This window comes from Brachyistius frenatus, unplaced genomic scaffold, assembly GCF_029030835.1.
Source record: "Brachyistius frenatus isolate BFR_SWC_R1_liver_20210118 unplaced genomic scaffold, ASM2903083v1 Contig_206, whole genome shotgun sequence".
Lineage (NCBI taxonomy): Eukaryota > Metazoa > Chordata > Actinopteri > Embiotocidae > Brachyistius > Brachyistius frenatus.
In genome coordinates, this window is record NW_027210805.1 from 16,864 (window position 1) to 33,267 (window position 16,404).

At 44.7% G+C, this 16,404-nt stretch overlaps 1 protein-coding gene across 2 annotated transcripts in view; it reads right to left on the reverse strand.

Moving 5' to 3' along the window:
* The window catches only part of LOC138633077 (ras and Rab interactor 2-like), a 34,582-nt gene that overhangs the window by 7,519 nt on the left and 10,659 nt on the right, over positions 1 to 16,404 (reverse strand). For both annotated transcript variants that reach the window (XM_069719089.1, XM_069719091.1), the window contains exons 3-8: positions 11,211 to 11,305; positions 9,482 to 9,674; positions 9,258 to 9,372; positions 7,290 to 7,362; positions 6,471 to 6,562; positions 1,370 to 2,776 (exon numbers count right to left, since the gene is read on the reverse strand). In XM_069719089.1, coding sequence (XP_069575190.1) covers positions 1,370 to 2,776; positions 6,471 to 6,562; positions 7,290 to 7,362; positions 9,258 to 9,372; positions 9,482 to 9,674; positions 11,211 to 11,305 — 1,975 coding nt within the window. The remainder of the gene's footprint in view (positions 1 to 1,369; positions 2,777 to 6,470; positions 6,563 to 7,289; positions 7,363 to 9,257; positions 9,373 to 9,481; positions 9,675 to 11,210; positions 11,306 to 16,404) is intronic.

Consider the following 16,404-nt stretch of genomic DNA (forward strand, 5'->3'; position numbering starts at 1 on the left):
ACAGCAAAGTGCACGAAAGCAAACTTTTTCAGTTACTGATTTACAAGCCAGACACTGACAGCTTTTCCTCTGTCTTTCTACTTCTTGACCTCGCCACAAATTTCGAAGCTTTTCACGCTCAGGCACTTTGAAGTTCAGATTTCTAGCTCCCACTTTCACTACAAAGACAACAAGCCCTAGAGCCGTCATTTCTCCGCCGTATAGCCGCACTCCTCCGTCTCTCTGTAAACGCTCTGGACTGGAGGACAGCAGCCACCAGTAAGCCCCACTTCTCCTTTCTTTTAAAACACATTCGGTGGGATTGTAGCACGACATCAGCCAGACCGTCTGCTCTCTGCTCACACTTCTGAGTCTCGGTTTAACACACACACACACACACACACACCCCTGACCATCGAAAAGCAGATATCTTTCCGGTTTATTTCATTTCCTGCTGTGCAAAAACATCTCGACATTTGTTCATCATCTCATTTGTGAGCCGCTTTATGTGCGTATCTGTGGTGTGTTTGCACAATCCGAGCGGATCACTGCCATGTCTCAGAACAAGGGCGTGCTGTTGTTGTTTACAATGAACAAGAGAAGTGAGATGTGCGCAGAGACATTCATATTCATGTAAAGCTATTTGGCAATAATTTGATCCCTTTGACATAAACATGGCTTTGATAAGAGTTTTTCCATATGTGCAAACGTTACCTTTTCAAATGTCACGACCTCAGCGGAGCAAATCGTCAATTTTAACAACATCCAATCGGATATCACTCTAGAATTATACAAGAATTTCAGTGTCAATTTCAATTTGAATACTTCTTGCTCCTCTTTTTCAAATGCAACCAAAGTGCAGCCAAGAATGAAAGTGTCTTCAATCGAAGATCAGATAATAGACCAAGATTATTTGATGGCACTCAATAATCAGTCCCAATAATTTTTTTTTAAAAAAAAACACAGAAGTGCCTGCCCTTTAAAATCTGCCTCAACTGCACTGAGAGATTATTCAAACAAGCCCAAGCCAAGAATAACTCGCTGGGTCGCAGCACACTCGTATTTCTGTAACTCCACACCAGTAATGAGGCAGACTCATATGGAAAACTTCAACTACAACTCTTGATTCCAGAGACAGTGGCAAGTTGGGGCGCTTGACGAACATCGTCAATGAATGAGGTCATTTTGAAATCCTTCTCCGAAGCACTGACACTTGGTTTTACTTCTCTAATTATTTAGAGTGAAAACATGGAGAGAACTGAATGCTGTCAGAAATAGGATATGACTAAAACATCGCACGCGCCCACGCGTGCGTGTAGAGATGACGCACAAAATCGGGACGTGCGATCCCTAGCCGTGCAAACCAACCAGCAAATCTCATAAGACTTACCGATCTGGTCCTCGGGTATGAGGGACTCGATGGGAGGGTCGAGCTCGGAGCTCTGGCGCAGATAGGCCTTCATCTGTGTCAGAAACTGCCTGAGAGTCTGTAGAAAGTCCATCCCTGACGTGTGACAGCTTCGATTCTCCTGAACGAAGCCGATGTAGTCCTGAACCAGGGAGCCGAAGTACGAGCTTTTGTCCCTGGACAGCTCGGCGATCCTTTTCACCGCCCGTCTCTCCGGGGTCATGAGGGAGCTGAGCATGCCGCTCATTTTGCTGAAGCGCCCCTTCAAGGCCCTGGGGAGGATGAAGGATCCCCCGCTCAAGCTCACGGCGACCCTTCGCCTCCGAGATTTGAAGGACGGACGGAGGCGCATCTCTAGGTCCGTCTCCAAGCCGACGCCGTAGTCTTCCTCCTCCTCTTCTTCCCCATCCTCGTCCTCCTCGCTGCTGTCCTCCACCGGGTCTTGGTGGTTGAGGTGTCGTGACGGGCTCGGGGCCAGACCCAGGGAGAACCCAGGCGACTGCGAATATTCCAGTGAGTCAGAGGAGGAAGTGGACATGCTCATGTCACTGAGCCGCTGGCGTCTCCTCTCGTTGGGACCCGACGGACTCCCGGCCGTGTTCTCCAGGAGGGCATCAGCGGGGACGGCAGGTGGAGGCTGGCAAGGCGGGAGCTTGGCACGAGACAGGGCCTTGGCGATGGTCTCGTCATCCAGGGCGATGTGGCAGCGGTGGGCTTCCAGATCGGGCTTCTTGGGCCTCGGAGGCGGCGGGTTTGAAGGCACGGGTATCGGAGAGCTGACACTCTTGGACGGGCTGCTGTGTTTGGCACCCATCGGTGGTCGAGCGGGTGCTTGGCGCCTGCTGGTGGACTGTTGTTGCGTCGCGGCCACGGCTACGGCCTCTGGCATGCTCTTGGGTCTGCCGGTAGCCGCAGGGGGTCCGGGCGGAGGCGGAGCAGGCCGCCGCCGCCGCGGCATTGAGCGTGGGGGAGGTGGGCGAGGAGGAGGGGCCGACTTGCAGTTCAGTTTGATCGGGCCTGCGTGCTGCTCGCTACTCGGGCTGCCGGTTAACTGCTTTGGTTCTCCAACATCGTCGAGGTCGGACTTGACGGCAGGTGAAGGCGGGTCGTCCTCAGAGCGTCGGTGGGGGCGGTGAGTTTGGAGGAAGAGGGGGTTGACAAAGCACAAGGGAGCGCTGGAGTGGCTCCTCTCCAGGCGAAAGAAAGGCGGAGGAGCGTACGATCGTAGGGTCGGAGGCGCACTGTCGCAGTGCGCGCCGGTATGCCACTGCTGTGACCCCTCGACCTCCTTGTTCCTGTTCGTGCGCTGGGGGCTGAGAGTACGGCTGACAGGGCGACAGGGACGGGGGGAGGTGCGGCGCTGGCTGCACAGAGCAGAGTCCCAGAAGCCTGTAATACACAAACACACAGAAAACACTCAGAGGCAAACATGAACTACCTTTCATCCAAACAAACACTTCTCCGAGGACAAGCCGAGATTCCCAGGAAGAGAGTATTCTCAAGACAGTAGCTGAAGGCAGCAGAATAAAAGATAAAGAACAAAAGGGAAGAAGTGAAAAAAAACACAAAAAAAACACAATGACGGCGTTCCTAAATATTTCTCACCAAACACTTCAGATGTTTGCACAATGTTTTCCGAGCCTCGTCTGTCTTTCTGTTGGGTTGTATATCTGTTTTCGTTTAGCCGGTGGCAGAAGCGCGGCGCACTCAGCCGCGCTTCTCTATGGTCTCTGATTCACTGGATGCCGACACACACACACACACACACACACACACACACACACACACACACACACACACACACACACACACACACACACACACACACACACACACACACACACACACAGAGAGAGGGAGTCACCCAAAGTGATCACAGAGTGGGAGGGCACTAAAACACACCACACGGTTCCAGTTCCTCCACTCCTCTTCCTCCTCTAAATTTCCCTGTAACTCCTCCACGGCCGGTTTAGGATACTTTTCTTTTCTAATGGACGTCTGTGTATCTTATCCGTGTGATTTTCCAGCTCCTTCTCCTTCCTGTTTTGCAATCGCCCCATAACACTGGAGCACATGTGCTCTCGTTTTGAAGCTCTTGTGTGCTTTTCCATTGAATCATTCCTTTGTTTTCAGCTATTTGTCCAGACGGTCCTCATTCTAACAAACTCTGCAGTAATAACTGCTTGAAAAGAAGGAACCTACTGTATCCCAGCAGAAATGCGTAGTTACAACACAACAATTTAATCACACTGGAAAAAAAAAAAACAAAAAAAAACAGGCAATAGATGTCATTTGAATGTGAAAATATCTAAGCAGGATCAGCACAGTGATGACCAGTGCTGCTGGGTAAAAATGGAAACGTTAACTCTCCAATTCCCGGGGCGATAAAAGAAGCAGGCACCAGCTGATACAACCGTTTCATATGTCTGATAATATCTCGGGAGTCTGGAGGCTGAAATGTGACTGTGGTGATCTTTCCTGGTCCACGTGAGCAGTGAGCACCTGACGCCGAGATGTCCGTCCGCAGAGCGAGATCGCCGCAAGCAAACTGACCCCAGTAACACGTGTAAAACTTAATGACCAAACCGAGGAGCAGTCTGATTCTACAGAGAGCACTTCCCTTTTATTCACTCAGCTGTAAACTCTCTTATAGAAGACTGTACTTAGCCTAAAAATGTTTTTATCTCGTCACCTAAACAGGCAGAATAAAACCTCTGACGAGTCGGCTTTTGTCTGTGCGTTTTGGTAGAAATTTGGTTTTCATTCACAAATTAAATCACTTCTACTTTGTTTTTTTGTTTTTCAAAAGCATTGTTGAGTTGCAGACAATAAAACTTGCCACTTCCTTCATATATTTCAAACTAAAAGCAAACCAGGAGGAGGAGGCTTTGTTCCTTCTGGTAGGCTTGACCTACGCTTTTAATGTGAAATGTCTACAAAGGAAGCTTCTAGTTCCACTCCAGGAGATTAACATCTATAGAGAAAACAAAAAGAGATCAACTATAGTGAGCAGTGGTGACTGACATTGCTCTCTTTGTACTGACGATACAATAAGATGTGTATGAACAAGAGAAAATTTGAAATAAAGATGCATCTCTAAGCCTTTTTTAAAATTTAGGTCAAATAAACCCTTTAATGCTAATAAAGAAATAGAGCATTGTGAATGTATTCCTGATTAAAATGAATATAACAAGAAGCGTCAACTAGCATTCCTGCAGTGGTTTTCAGAGCTTTTTGTTATTTGATGGAGAAATGTACAAAATGTCATGTAACACCATCCAAGCGGGGGGAAAAAAACTGCTGCTGCTTACCTGGCTAAAAAAGTTGGAAGATGTCATAAAAAAAAAAACATCAACAGCTGATCTAATTTTCAAGATAAAAAGCAAAGCAATAAGTTGAATTGGCTCAAAGCAAACACGACTGCGAGTCAAACGTCTCCGAGGCTCGTTTTGAAACACGAGTTTGTTTGTCGCATGCGTGAGTCCAGATTCCACAACACAGATGAAGGCGGTCTGCGTTTTGTCTTTAAATAGAAGCTTTCCAAGTGTGGAAGGGGAGTTTCCCCCTTCGATGACAGGACGGGCTCACACTTCCAAGGACTCTCTCAGCCTCGTCGACATCAAGAGGAGCGATTCAAAAAAGGCATCGCTGTCCGTCCCGACACCCACATCCATTCACAGGAATTCAGAAGTCGAAAAACACAATGACGGCGTTTCATCTTTGTGCGGCGCTATGACACGGTTAACAGCAGACGCCGGCTCTCGTGTGTTTTCATACATGTGAGAATGTGGTGTGATGGCATGTGTGTGTGTGTGTGTGTGTGTGTGTGTGTGTGTGTGTGTGTGTGTGTGTGTGTGTGTGTGTGTGTGTGTGTGTGTGTGTGTGTTTCCGCTCGCCACTCCCTTCTCACCCACAGTCAGCACTGAGCTATGTCGTAGGCCTCCGCTGTAGAAAGCTGACTCACTGCCGTTTCGCGGCAGCCGAGCCGCGAATAATTCCAAGAGATAAAGTGACTGAGTCTGCTGTGAAACCAGACCCGAGCGCTCCGTGTGAGCTGACGAAACAATAAATAAAACACAAAGACTGTCTGTTTTATCTCTCTTTGCCTGGTCTGACTGCCTGTTGGCAGGTTTATGTCAGTTTCTGCAGGTAAAGCAGTGAAAACAGTGAGATCAAATCACACATCTTTGTTTTTTATTTTTTTTATTTTAATGCTTCATTTGAGGGTTCGCCGACAGAAAACCAGACCACAAATGAGAAAGCAGGGACCTTTGGGATGATTATAATGTTAACTTTTTCTTCTTCCAAAAAAAAAAAATTGTTTTTCTAAATGCACCAAGATTTTTGTTTTACAGTCTGTCTGTTTGCAGTCCTTTTATAATTAAAAGAAAGTGGATATCCAATAAGTGTTGATTGTAAGTAAAACATTTCTCAATGAATTCTCTGTTTTCGTCTGTGTTGCAACCTTCAAATTTGTTGTTGTTCAAGCATGAGCGCCATGGACATTTATGTAGTTGTTGGCCCGAAGAACTGCAGGCTAACTGAGCTCTCTGGGTCACCAGGGGGCGCTCTAGATGCAGCGGAAAAAAAAACAAAACCTTGTTCTTTTTTTATGGGATTATTTTCAGATTGACCGCCAGAAAACTAATAAGAAGGAGTTACTTTAGCCAACAACCCCATAATAACTTACTGAAAAAAATGTATTGGCTTTGTATTTTATGAGAAGTTGAATGGGAGTCTATGAAGCCAGAGGCTTTCGGGAGCTAACCGCTAGTGGCACTCGGCGGTATTGCACTTTATGGCACTTCTGATTTCAAATAGCTGCATTTCCAACTCTAAATATAATCCCACAATATGCAGCGCGAAGGATGCTAAGGATCAATCTGGAGAGAGCATGCAAAGTTAGCACGACCATGAGGCCCGATTAGACGCATCAATAGGAAATACAGCAGGCTAAAGTTAAACCAGAATTATCCTTTTAAAACAGATCATTTATAGAGAACCTTGCAAAACCTCGAATGTGGTAATTAAACACGCGTGTTTATACAAAAAACAAAAAAACAAAACGAATACATAAAGCTACCTGCTCCAAGCTGGGCCACCTCCTCCAGTTCTTTCTGCGTCTTGGCCGACGCAATGGCCTCTGGGAGTTTGAGCATGAAGGGCAGGACATCTCTTAGGTAAAGAAAAACAGACAAACATGAGAAAAATGCAAAATGTGCTGCAAAAGAAACATGAAGAGTGAGAACAAAGATCGAAGGAGCAGCTGAAGCAGCAAGTCTCTGCACATTTACTGATCATTGTTTCCATGCATGCTGTCCTCATGTGTCAGCGATGCCTTGCCACAAAAGTGATGATGCCGTACGTTTGGTTGGCACAACACAAACTCTGAACGCTGGCATACAGAGAAGTGAAAACACTGATATCATCACTGATAAACATGCAAACAAGACCCTCTGTTTCCGTAACGCGGCCGGAGATGCGACGCTCTGCACACACGTCGGGAACTCCAGAGCGAACACGTATGAACATTTCTGAGCATCAGTGAAATATCAGATGCCTGTTTGATTTCGAGGTCCTTCTCTGCAGGCAGATCTATTGTTGTTTTTCGGTGTTGCTTGCAGCGCAACTATTTCCTGTGTCTGTTGTTTAAGTCCTGCGTCTGTCTGTGTCTCCCGAGATGGCACGAGATAAAACAAGAAGTGAGAGCCCCGGGGCACCGAGAGTGGACTGCTTACTCAACAAACATTATTTTCATCCATGGATTTTCCTTCTCTGAGTTTTTCTCTCACTCATCACAGAGCAGCAGCAGCAGCAGCAGCAGCAGCTCGAGCAAGAAACAAAAGAAGCCGTATGATGCGACAGATGGACAAACAGACAGAGAGAGATGCTTGTTGTTTACCTGCTGATACAGTAGAAGGCCACGAGGCGAAACAGATCCGCAAAGCTGATCCCAGATCCCTCCAGAGAGAAGGCTGCAAGGAGACGAAATGCAGACAGATTGAAACGATATTTAAACTCTGGCAGTCGACGCAGGAGCTGACTCTGCAATGTTCTGCCAATAAACTCCGGCCTCGTCAGCAATTTTTCAATTTTTTTTATAGTTGAAATTATGGGATCAAATTGGAGTCATTATTTAAAATCTACCAAAAATCCCCCCCAAAATAAACAAACTGAAGGCGTTTCACTGTTCACGATTTCACCTGTGAAAACATTTTTTTTACAGTTTCGGTGCTTCATTTTTCAGTTTCAGTTCTGACCAAGTAGGGAACCACTGTGATATCACCTATCGGTTTTTAAACGAGTATTTTAAAGCCGCCAGTCAACTTTGTATTTCATGAGAAGTTGAATGAGAGTTTATGGAGGGGGAGGCTTTTTGAAACCAACTCCTAGAGGCTCCTGGTGGTATTGCGGTTTTTGGCACTTCCGCATTGGCCTAATTTTTCAGACTCTGAAGCTAAGTCCACTTTTTTTTTTTAAACAGTCTATGTTTTTGAATGTGATACAGAAAATGTTGAATTTGTATGAACAGTGTGATGCACTCACTATAACAGGTTAAACGGGAGCAGATCGAAACTACCAACATTTAATCTTCTTACTTAAGAGATAAACAAGTGGCACACCACCACTGGACATTAGTATCAGGGCGCAAACCACTATTCAGCTCCTCTTTGGGTTACTAATACTTTTACTTTGCCTCATTTGAAACTGCATTTGCAGAGCTGTCTTTTAGCATCTAAATTCTACTCACAGCCAAAATCAAAAGACGGCAGTTACCCGTCTCAGTTTGGAGTTGCAGGAGAAAACCTTGTTGCAGACTTGTATTATTTTTGTTTTAAGAGTTAAGTTCATACTGTACATGCACCGGGCCAACTTGATACGGCGGCAATAGACTGGAGGCCAATTGGCGAGCAGCTGACCCACATCTGAAGGCCAAACCAGGCCAAGGGCTCCTCCCTCCCCCTCCTTCCCTCACCACCATATCTGCGGTTATCTCAGTAGGGAGCATCCACAGCTGGTATGTCATCATATTTTGGCAGCGTCACAGCTCCACGCCTATTTCCCAAAAGTGACTAATTATTATGATTTCAATCATCACTTTTACCGCCAGTAGAATAAAGTTTTCGCGAGAAATACACTAAAATCACAGCGTACAAACATTTGATGGGTGAAAACTGTTGAGCGCCTAAATGTGAAGTCGTACCTGTTCGCCGCCACTCGCTGCTGCTACGCAAACAAACGTGACCTACAACTACCGAAGATAATTGCATTCTCAGCAAATCTTACCCGCTTGAAGAGAAGTTACGAGAGCGGGAATGTCTGCTTGCGTCCACAGAACATGTTTTATCACTTCATGCCAGCAATTTCATGTAATTGGTGCATTTAAAAAAAAACATGGAATTTATTGATGATATTCTGTGTTAGGAATCTTTAATAAGACAAGACACACACACACACACACACACACACACACACACACACACACACACACACACACACACACACACACACACACACACACACACACACACACACACACAAATGAGGGCCAAACTGACTCTAGACTTCCATTTCTCTTTTTTGTTTTCTTTCGGTTTATCTTTCTGCACTGCGGAGGCAGACAGGAAATGAAATTAGTAAATCTCTGACTTGGAGTACAGTGAGACTACAGGAGAGCAAAGGAAACTGAAAAATCACAGTTTTATCTCAGATTCATCTCCAAATCACAGCTTTATTTGTGAAGTAAGTCTAAATGCAAATAATAACGTTTACCATCATCTAAAAGTGAGTTATGACTTGTGATATGTGTGATCTATTTGACTGGACATTAATTATTGAAATGATTGAATCCAACAAACGTGGTACTTACTGTACTGACTCTCTCTGACGGGGAAGTGGCTGATGTTGCTTCCTGACTGTTCTTCCTTCACACGCACGGAGAGGATTTTCCTTTGCAGAGCGGCCGACTTCCTGACCATGAACACCTGCACCAGGAAAAAAAAAAAAAAACACGAGACGTAATGAAGTGTAACATTCGGAGACACTCGCACTCACATCCCAGGATGGCAACCCCCCCCCCCCCACCCTGCTCACCCCCGGCGGCTGTTTGAGCAGCATGCGGCTGGCCTCATCCTCGCTGACCGCCAGCAGCAGCCACACCGGGTGGGTTTGAGTCAACCGGTCCAACACGCTCATCCTCCTCCGCAGCGAGTCGTACCCAGAATCCCTTTCACCACCACCCGCTACGCCGCAGTGGGAGGCCTGCAGGTAAACCCCACTCTCCAGCCTGCAGAGGAGGGGATACACAGAGAGAGTTAAACACGCCTGCCACCTGCTGGTGAAAAATGGACATCAACATTTAAAAAGAATGTGGAAGGAAAATACTATCAGCAGTGCAGAATAACCTGGAGTCAACCGATACTAACATGTTTGTTTTTTTTTAAATATAATTTTTTTAAAGTTTTCCGTTTTTCGATTCCCTTTTTCTTCTTCTGGGCTGACGGAGTTCTTGCTTGGTCTTTTTATTTCGAAGTGCAGCCGGGCGTGGAAGCAGCTGACTCGTTCTCAACACTATTTTTCTCATATTTTTTACCCTTCGCTGCTGATTTTACAAAACATTTTGAAAAAAAATGTGATCGATATCCTGGTTTTGACTTAAAACCGTCTCTGGTTGCATGAAATATAAATAAATTCCGTCTGTCGGAACTTGAAACAGCAGAGGAACCATCAACATTATTAAAAAAAAAAAAAAAAGCAAGATCAGATTATTATTTTTCTGCCACTGCAGTGTTAACAGAACTGCATCCTGGAAATTTGTCAAATCCAGTTCAGGATCAAAACGGACCAATAAAAGTGACCCTGTTGAAGCTACATGTGACATATTTAATAAACTCCTAAAATCCTAGAAACACTGGTCAACACTCGCTCGGTTTTTTTTTCGCTGGAGGATAATAATATGGATGACATTGGTAACTCCCTTGATAAAAACAATAAAAGACCCCCCCCCCCCCCAAAAAAAAGGGGTTAAACATTTTGTTAAATAAGCTGCTTTCTGATGGTTTCGGTGATTCTTCCAACGACTGCGTCATAATCCTGCAGAAAGAGGCCACTCAGGAAATATCGCTGCCACGTGGGTGCACATGGTCTGCAACGTTCCTTAGGAAGGTGGAACGTGTTGAATTAACATCGACGTGAATGTCGGGACCCAACGTTTCCCAGCAGAACATTTCCCAGAGCATCAAACTGCCTCGTCTTCTTCCCGTCGTGCATCTCGCTGCCGTGCGAGACAATTCATCAGACCAGGCCGCCGTCCTTCTGTTCAGTTGTGACGTGACTGCGATTGTAGGCGCTCTCGGTGATGCACGGGGGTCAAGTGAGGGCTCTCTGACCGGCGCAGTGTGTCTTCTAACACCTTCGTATCACAACCGGCATGAAGGTTTTCAGGAGTTTTTGCTACAGAAGCTCTTCTGAGGGGGTCCGACCACGAGGAACGGCCATCTCTCCGCACACCCATCACACGGATCACCGGTTCATTGGCCGTACCTTCCTTTGACCACTTCTTGGTAACCACTACGCAACCAGGAACATCCCCATAAGACATCTTATCCATCACAGTTTGACCCTCAGGTCTGTACCGCTGCCCCGTTTTTCTTCCTGCTTCCATACACATCAGGAAGCTACCGCGGCCTCGTACGTCCCCACCGCACCCCGACAGGTGTTGTTGTGTTAATGATCGGAGTATTAACAGGAATCAAAAGAAGGCCGGTCGGGTTGATAACAGTTGGAACCAGGACGTGAAGAAAATGTGTGAAGTAAGTCTTACCCTTGAAGCTCGATGGGGTCATTGTCCGTAGTCTGGGAAGGTTGGACCATCTCTTTCGTCAGCTCCCCGATCTCCGACGCAAACGTGTCAATCAGCTGGAAGAAGACAGAACGAGAGGTTGCGACTGATGAAGGAGCAAAAGAAGAAGAGGAGGGCGAACGGCAGTAAACGAAACCGACAGCATTGCTCAAGCACAAATGAAGAAACGAGAAAGTGAGCCTGGCGGACGGAGGGACGAATGTAGAACAAAAGGCAGGGAAACGGTTAGTCACTTTTCCTGTGTGTGGACCTCACTTCCTACAGGCAGGAAACACGGACACAAAGCTTTGTTTAAAAAAAAAAAAAACGAACCACAGTGAGATTCAGATGGAACATTTCCTCTTATCAGACTTACAGAGATGCACGCGTACAACAACTCGTGCCCTCACTGAAAACAACATTTCTACAATAGCCAGCGCCGCAGCTGTAAACATCTGGAGATATCTTAGCAGGAAGATTTATTTCCGATGTCTCGCAGGACTATTTTCAGGCCGATGAGAGATAAGACTTATCACCGCTGTCACTCAAGTCTATGTACAGCGCCAATTAGTCACCAAAATAAAGGACGCTAGTGACAGAACGTCCTCCAGAGCAACGACTCTGATAATTGATTGTGCTTTTGTACTGCGTTGAGTTTTAACCAAATGGCACCCATTGGTTTTCCAGAGACACAAATGACCATATTTGGGAAAAGCGAGGGGGCGGATCTGACCCAGGACTTGAAAACGCTGTAGATCAGACCGGCACATACTTTATCGTCGGTATATAGCAACTCAGCGTAGCGTTATCATTCAAAACCAGTTAGTTTATAGTAGAAGTTTAGAGAAAAGTTTCAGTTCTGGATGATGCAATGCCGGTCGGATGTACGCACTATGCCCCGCCTACCTATACTGGAAGCCTGACAAGTCAATCAAACCAGACACGCCCCTAGACAAAACCTCTTTGAGGCCTAATATCGAATTAATGCTGGAGTTATTTTCAGAAGGATCATCAGAAAACATTTATATTTGTATTTCATGAGAGAAGTTGATGCCAGAGGTTGTTTTTTTTGTTTTGTTTTTGTTTTTTTTAGAGGCCCCTCAGTGGTATTGCACCTTCAGGCAGTTCTGCATTGGCTATACCTTTCTAGACCTGGAGACTACGTCCATTTTCATAAACAGTCTACGGTTTTCAACCTCGCAACTGTTTTTACGTTTTCAAATCATTTATTTTGAATATTCCGAATACAAAACCGGCTGCTCGGCTCATGAAGTGACAAGACGGCACACGAGATGGATCCAGAGCAGGTGTTTTTAACGTGAGCCCTCCCCCAACACACACCCAACCGCAACTCAGACAAACTGGAGACAAATGTGCACCCCCACCCCTCCACCCCACCCCTCCCCCGTCAAGTAAACAAGCAGTATAATGCAGCTGTGGATTTAGAGGGGACGAATTGACTTGCATAAAAAAAATATGCCGAATTAGCAATTAGCGACTCCTGTTTGCATCGTACCTCTGAATGTACAGACAACTATCACCGCATTACTGTGATAGAAAGTAAATATTGAAAAACTTAATTATTCTTTAGGAACTTCTGGCTTTAAGAGGAGTGTTGTTGGTTTTTTTTTTTCAAATGATTTCCAGCCCAGATTTGTGAATGTTTTTTTCAAGATAGACAACGGAAATAATTACATCCCAGATTATTGTTTACCCACACAGAATCTAAAGCAATGTGAATCACGCCGTGTTTGATGAACAGTTAAAGTGCCTTGTTTCCACAAGCCACAGTGAGCTGACCAAATGCATTGACAGAACAACAATAACTAACTCCCAGTTGTTTTACAGAACATCTGTATTCATCAGTCTCTTTTTTTGTTTTGTTTTTACATCTCATAGCATCTTTGCCTCATTGACCCACAAATGTATTCCTCACTCAGCACAACTGCACACAATCCCCCACCCCCACCCCCCTTAAAAACCACAGAGTTGAAAACTTGGTTGATAAACAGACTGACTTCATGTTGTCTTGTTTTTTTTTTTTCTTCCCCGCATTTTCCACATTCCTTCGCTCCACGTTTTTAGAGCTCTCTCCGGGATTCAAAGCCTCCTCAAAAAATATCTGAGCAGATGTTGAAATCTGGATGCTTTTTCACTGATTATCTGGGTCAAACTGTGCAAACAAGAGTATGACACTTACTGATAGCACTTTGTAGTTTGGCTTTCTTGAAGAAATTGTATTTACTTGATTCCTGTTGTTCTGGGTTTTGTACCCTCATGGTTGAAATGCACTTATTGTAAGTCGCTTTGGATAAAAGCGTCAGCTCAATGAAATGTAATGCAATGTGACAAGATGGTTTCTGAAAGACATTAAGTGCTTACATTTCATGCTGTTGAATATTCCCCCCTAGCACAACATGATAAAGACCAGAAAACCATCAAGTATCATCTGTAAATGGTAAAAGTATGAGAAATCTCAGTGTGATAAAACCGACTCGTGAAGAAAAAGGACTTATAATAAAGGAGTTTCTGTACCAGAGCTTAAATTCTACCTTTCAACCACAAGGAGGCAACCTTTTCCCAACAGTCCTACTAAAGCTGGGTTCCAGTCCAGACCACAGTCCCCACAGGGCGCTCTGATTCCCCCACCCATTGCAGGACTAAGTGGAGCCAGCTCTGTTAAAGCCACAGACTCTCCCAGCTTTGTGTCGGGTCAGAACCGGATTAAACAACACGGGTTGACGCGTTAGCTCAGATGTTACTGCGGCACTGAACTGAAGACGGGCGGTCTCGACAGCTGAAGTGTCGTTTTTCCTCTCAAAGAGTAAAAAAAAAAAAAAAAAAAACACCCAACAAAAAACAGATGGTACAAACAGCTGAGGCGGCAGTTTAAACAGCGTGACCTCTGAATTAGCCCTGCTAGACCTGTGTTGATCCACCACAGGAAAACACTTTCAAAATAAAGTGTTCTCAACTTTCAGCCCTCGACAGTAACAAAGAATGATCTCACATGAGGTTCAGACAACAGCGTTTACGGTATAGTGCTCCTCGAGGACAGATCCAGGTGAAATTCAAGCCTCTATATGAAAACTGAGGCACAAAAGGAAAGCTACTGTAGACGACCAACCAGGCGAAGATGGCAACGGTATGTTAAAGCAGAGAACTTCAGCGTATTTGTGGTAATTTGAGCCATTTTTGTGGCGATATACTCCACTAAAGTAGAACCTTAAAGGTCCACATTGTAAACATTTAGATTTAAATTTTGCTTTTGATTATAAAGCATTATAACACTAGGTGCATCTAAAATACCGTGGAAGAGTCTAAATGAACACAGCTTGTAATCAGCAACTGTGGTGTTTGGACGTCTGTAAGTTTGTGATGTCACAAAGCCACGCTGATTTTACCACTGTCCAAACTTTTATGTGGAAGAAAACACAAGGTGGTCAATCTGTTGCGGAGCTACAAGAATGAAGAAGACATGTGGTTAGCCGGAGTGTGTCACTCAGGATACAGTCAGCCAATCAGAAGAGAGGTTGTTGATGTCACCTTAAAGGTACAGACACAAAACAGCCTGTTCTTGGTAGAGATCCAGAAAGAAGCTGAAGTAAAATGATGTGAAAGAGTTATGGTTAACCACAAACCACGAGACTATAAATAATAAAAAAAAAAAATTCAAATCTGAGACCTTTTAAAGATAATTTGACAATTTGTGCAAAAAAATGTAGCTGCCAAGATGGATAATGTAATATTTGATCATCTTTCTCAATAACTAAATGACCAAGAACAATATTTTGGTGTCATCTGTTTAATTGGGTTCTCTTAATCCCCTTTAAGGACTTGCATTACACAAAAATCAAGAAAATTCTGAAGGGTTCACAAACTTTCAAGCACCAATGTATGATGCTAGCTTAGCTTAGCATAGCAACTGAAAGCAAAGGGAAATAACTAACCCCTTGCTAGCTGGATGTCTAAGTTTAACGAAAAATGCCAGTCAGCACCAGTAAAGCTCTGATTAAAACAGTTTACGTAATCTTGTTTGTTTATTTTGGTCCTTTTCTTGAGTGGAGGAAGTGACCTCCTCAAATATTGCTGTAATTGTAAGGTTGCACTGCACCCAGCCAATAAATAGTCCCACAGTAAACCTCCTGTAAAGTGACTATTACATAAACTGCTTTTACACATATTCTGTTACCGTTTGACCTTGGATGTATTAAAAAGAACTTGATATTTTTCGGTTCAGAGAATTCAATCCTATGAAATATAAACTCTCTCTGTTTCGACAGTCTTTTTCATGTTTTTTGGCCCACAGAGCGAGTTCCTCTGCAGACGTGCTGCCAGAGATTTCGTACAAAATTAATACTCCTCGAACCGTATGATTTCCTCGGGAAGTTCCAAATATTACCAGAACGAATTGATCAAATTCTGGTCATAAAAAAAACTCCTTTTTTTTGTTCATGTCAAAATGCATCCACGTCTCTACAACTGCTCTTTTTTTTTTCCATAAACATGTAAAAAAAAAAATGCTTTTCAGCGCAGCATGTCAGCGGGTTGTGCCACTACACCCGAATTGCTGTGTTCAGCTCTGTTACTGGGGGCCTTGTTTGGACAGAGAAATGCAAGTTATTTCCCCTTCTTTGTGTCTTTATAGTCGTATCGAATCCTAAATTAATTTGTGTTTAATCAAACGTGAAGCCCGGTGGGAACTCTGTAAGTGGAAGCAGCTCATTGTTCGCTGCAGGCTTTTTTATGCAGCCATGGAGAGAAACAGAAAACATGGTTATTACCTGCTGTTAGGAGACAGACGCCGGATTATATGAATAAAAATGAAGAAACGCAGCCAGAGGAGGAGACATTGGGAAATTCCTGAGCTATAAAATGAAGGTCGGCGGGCACGAGAGTCGCCGAGTCATTGACTGGATCTTGGCAGAGGGCCAAGCAGAGACCCAGATCTCGTACGCAAACCCGACAGAAGATGGTTTTCACTTGCGCAGCTCCTTTAAGAATTTTGCATGTGCATGTGGAGGTAAGCGATTCTCTCCATGGGCTGCTGTTAAAGCCACAGATGGAGTCACCGCAAAACTATGTGCTTGGTTTTTGACACAGACGCGAACAGAGAGCGCTTTCACAGGGCTGCTGAGGACGGAAAAAGCTGGAAAGGAAATTAAAAATGTGAGTT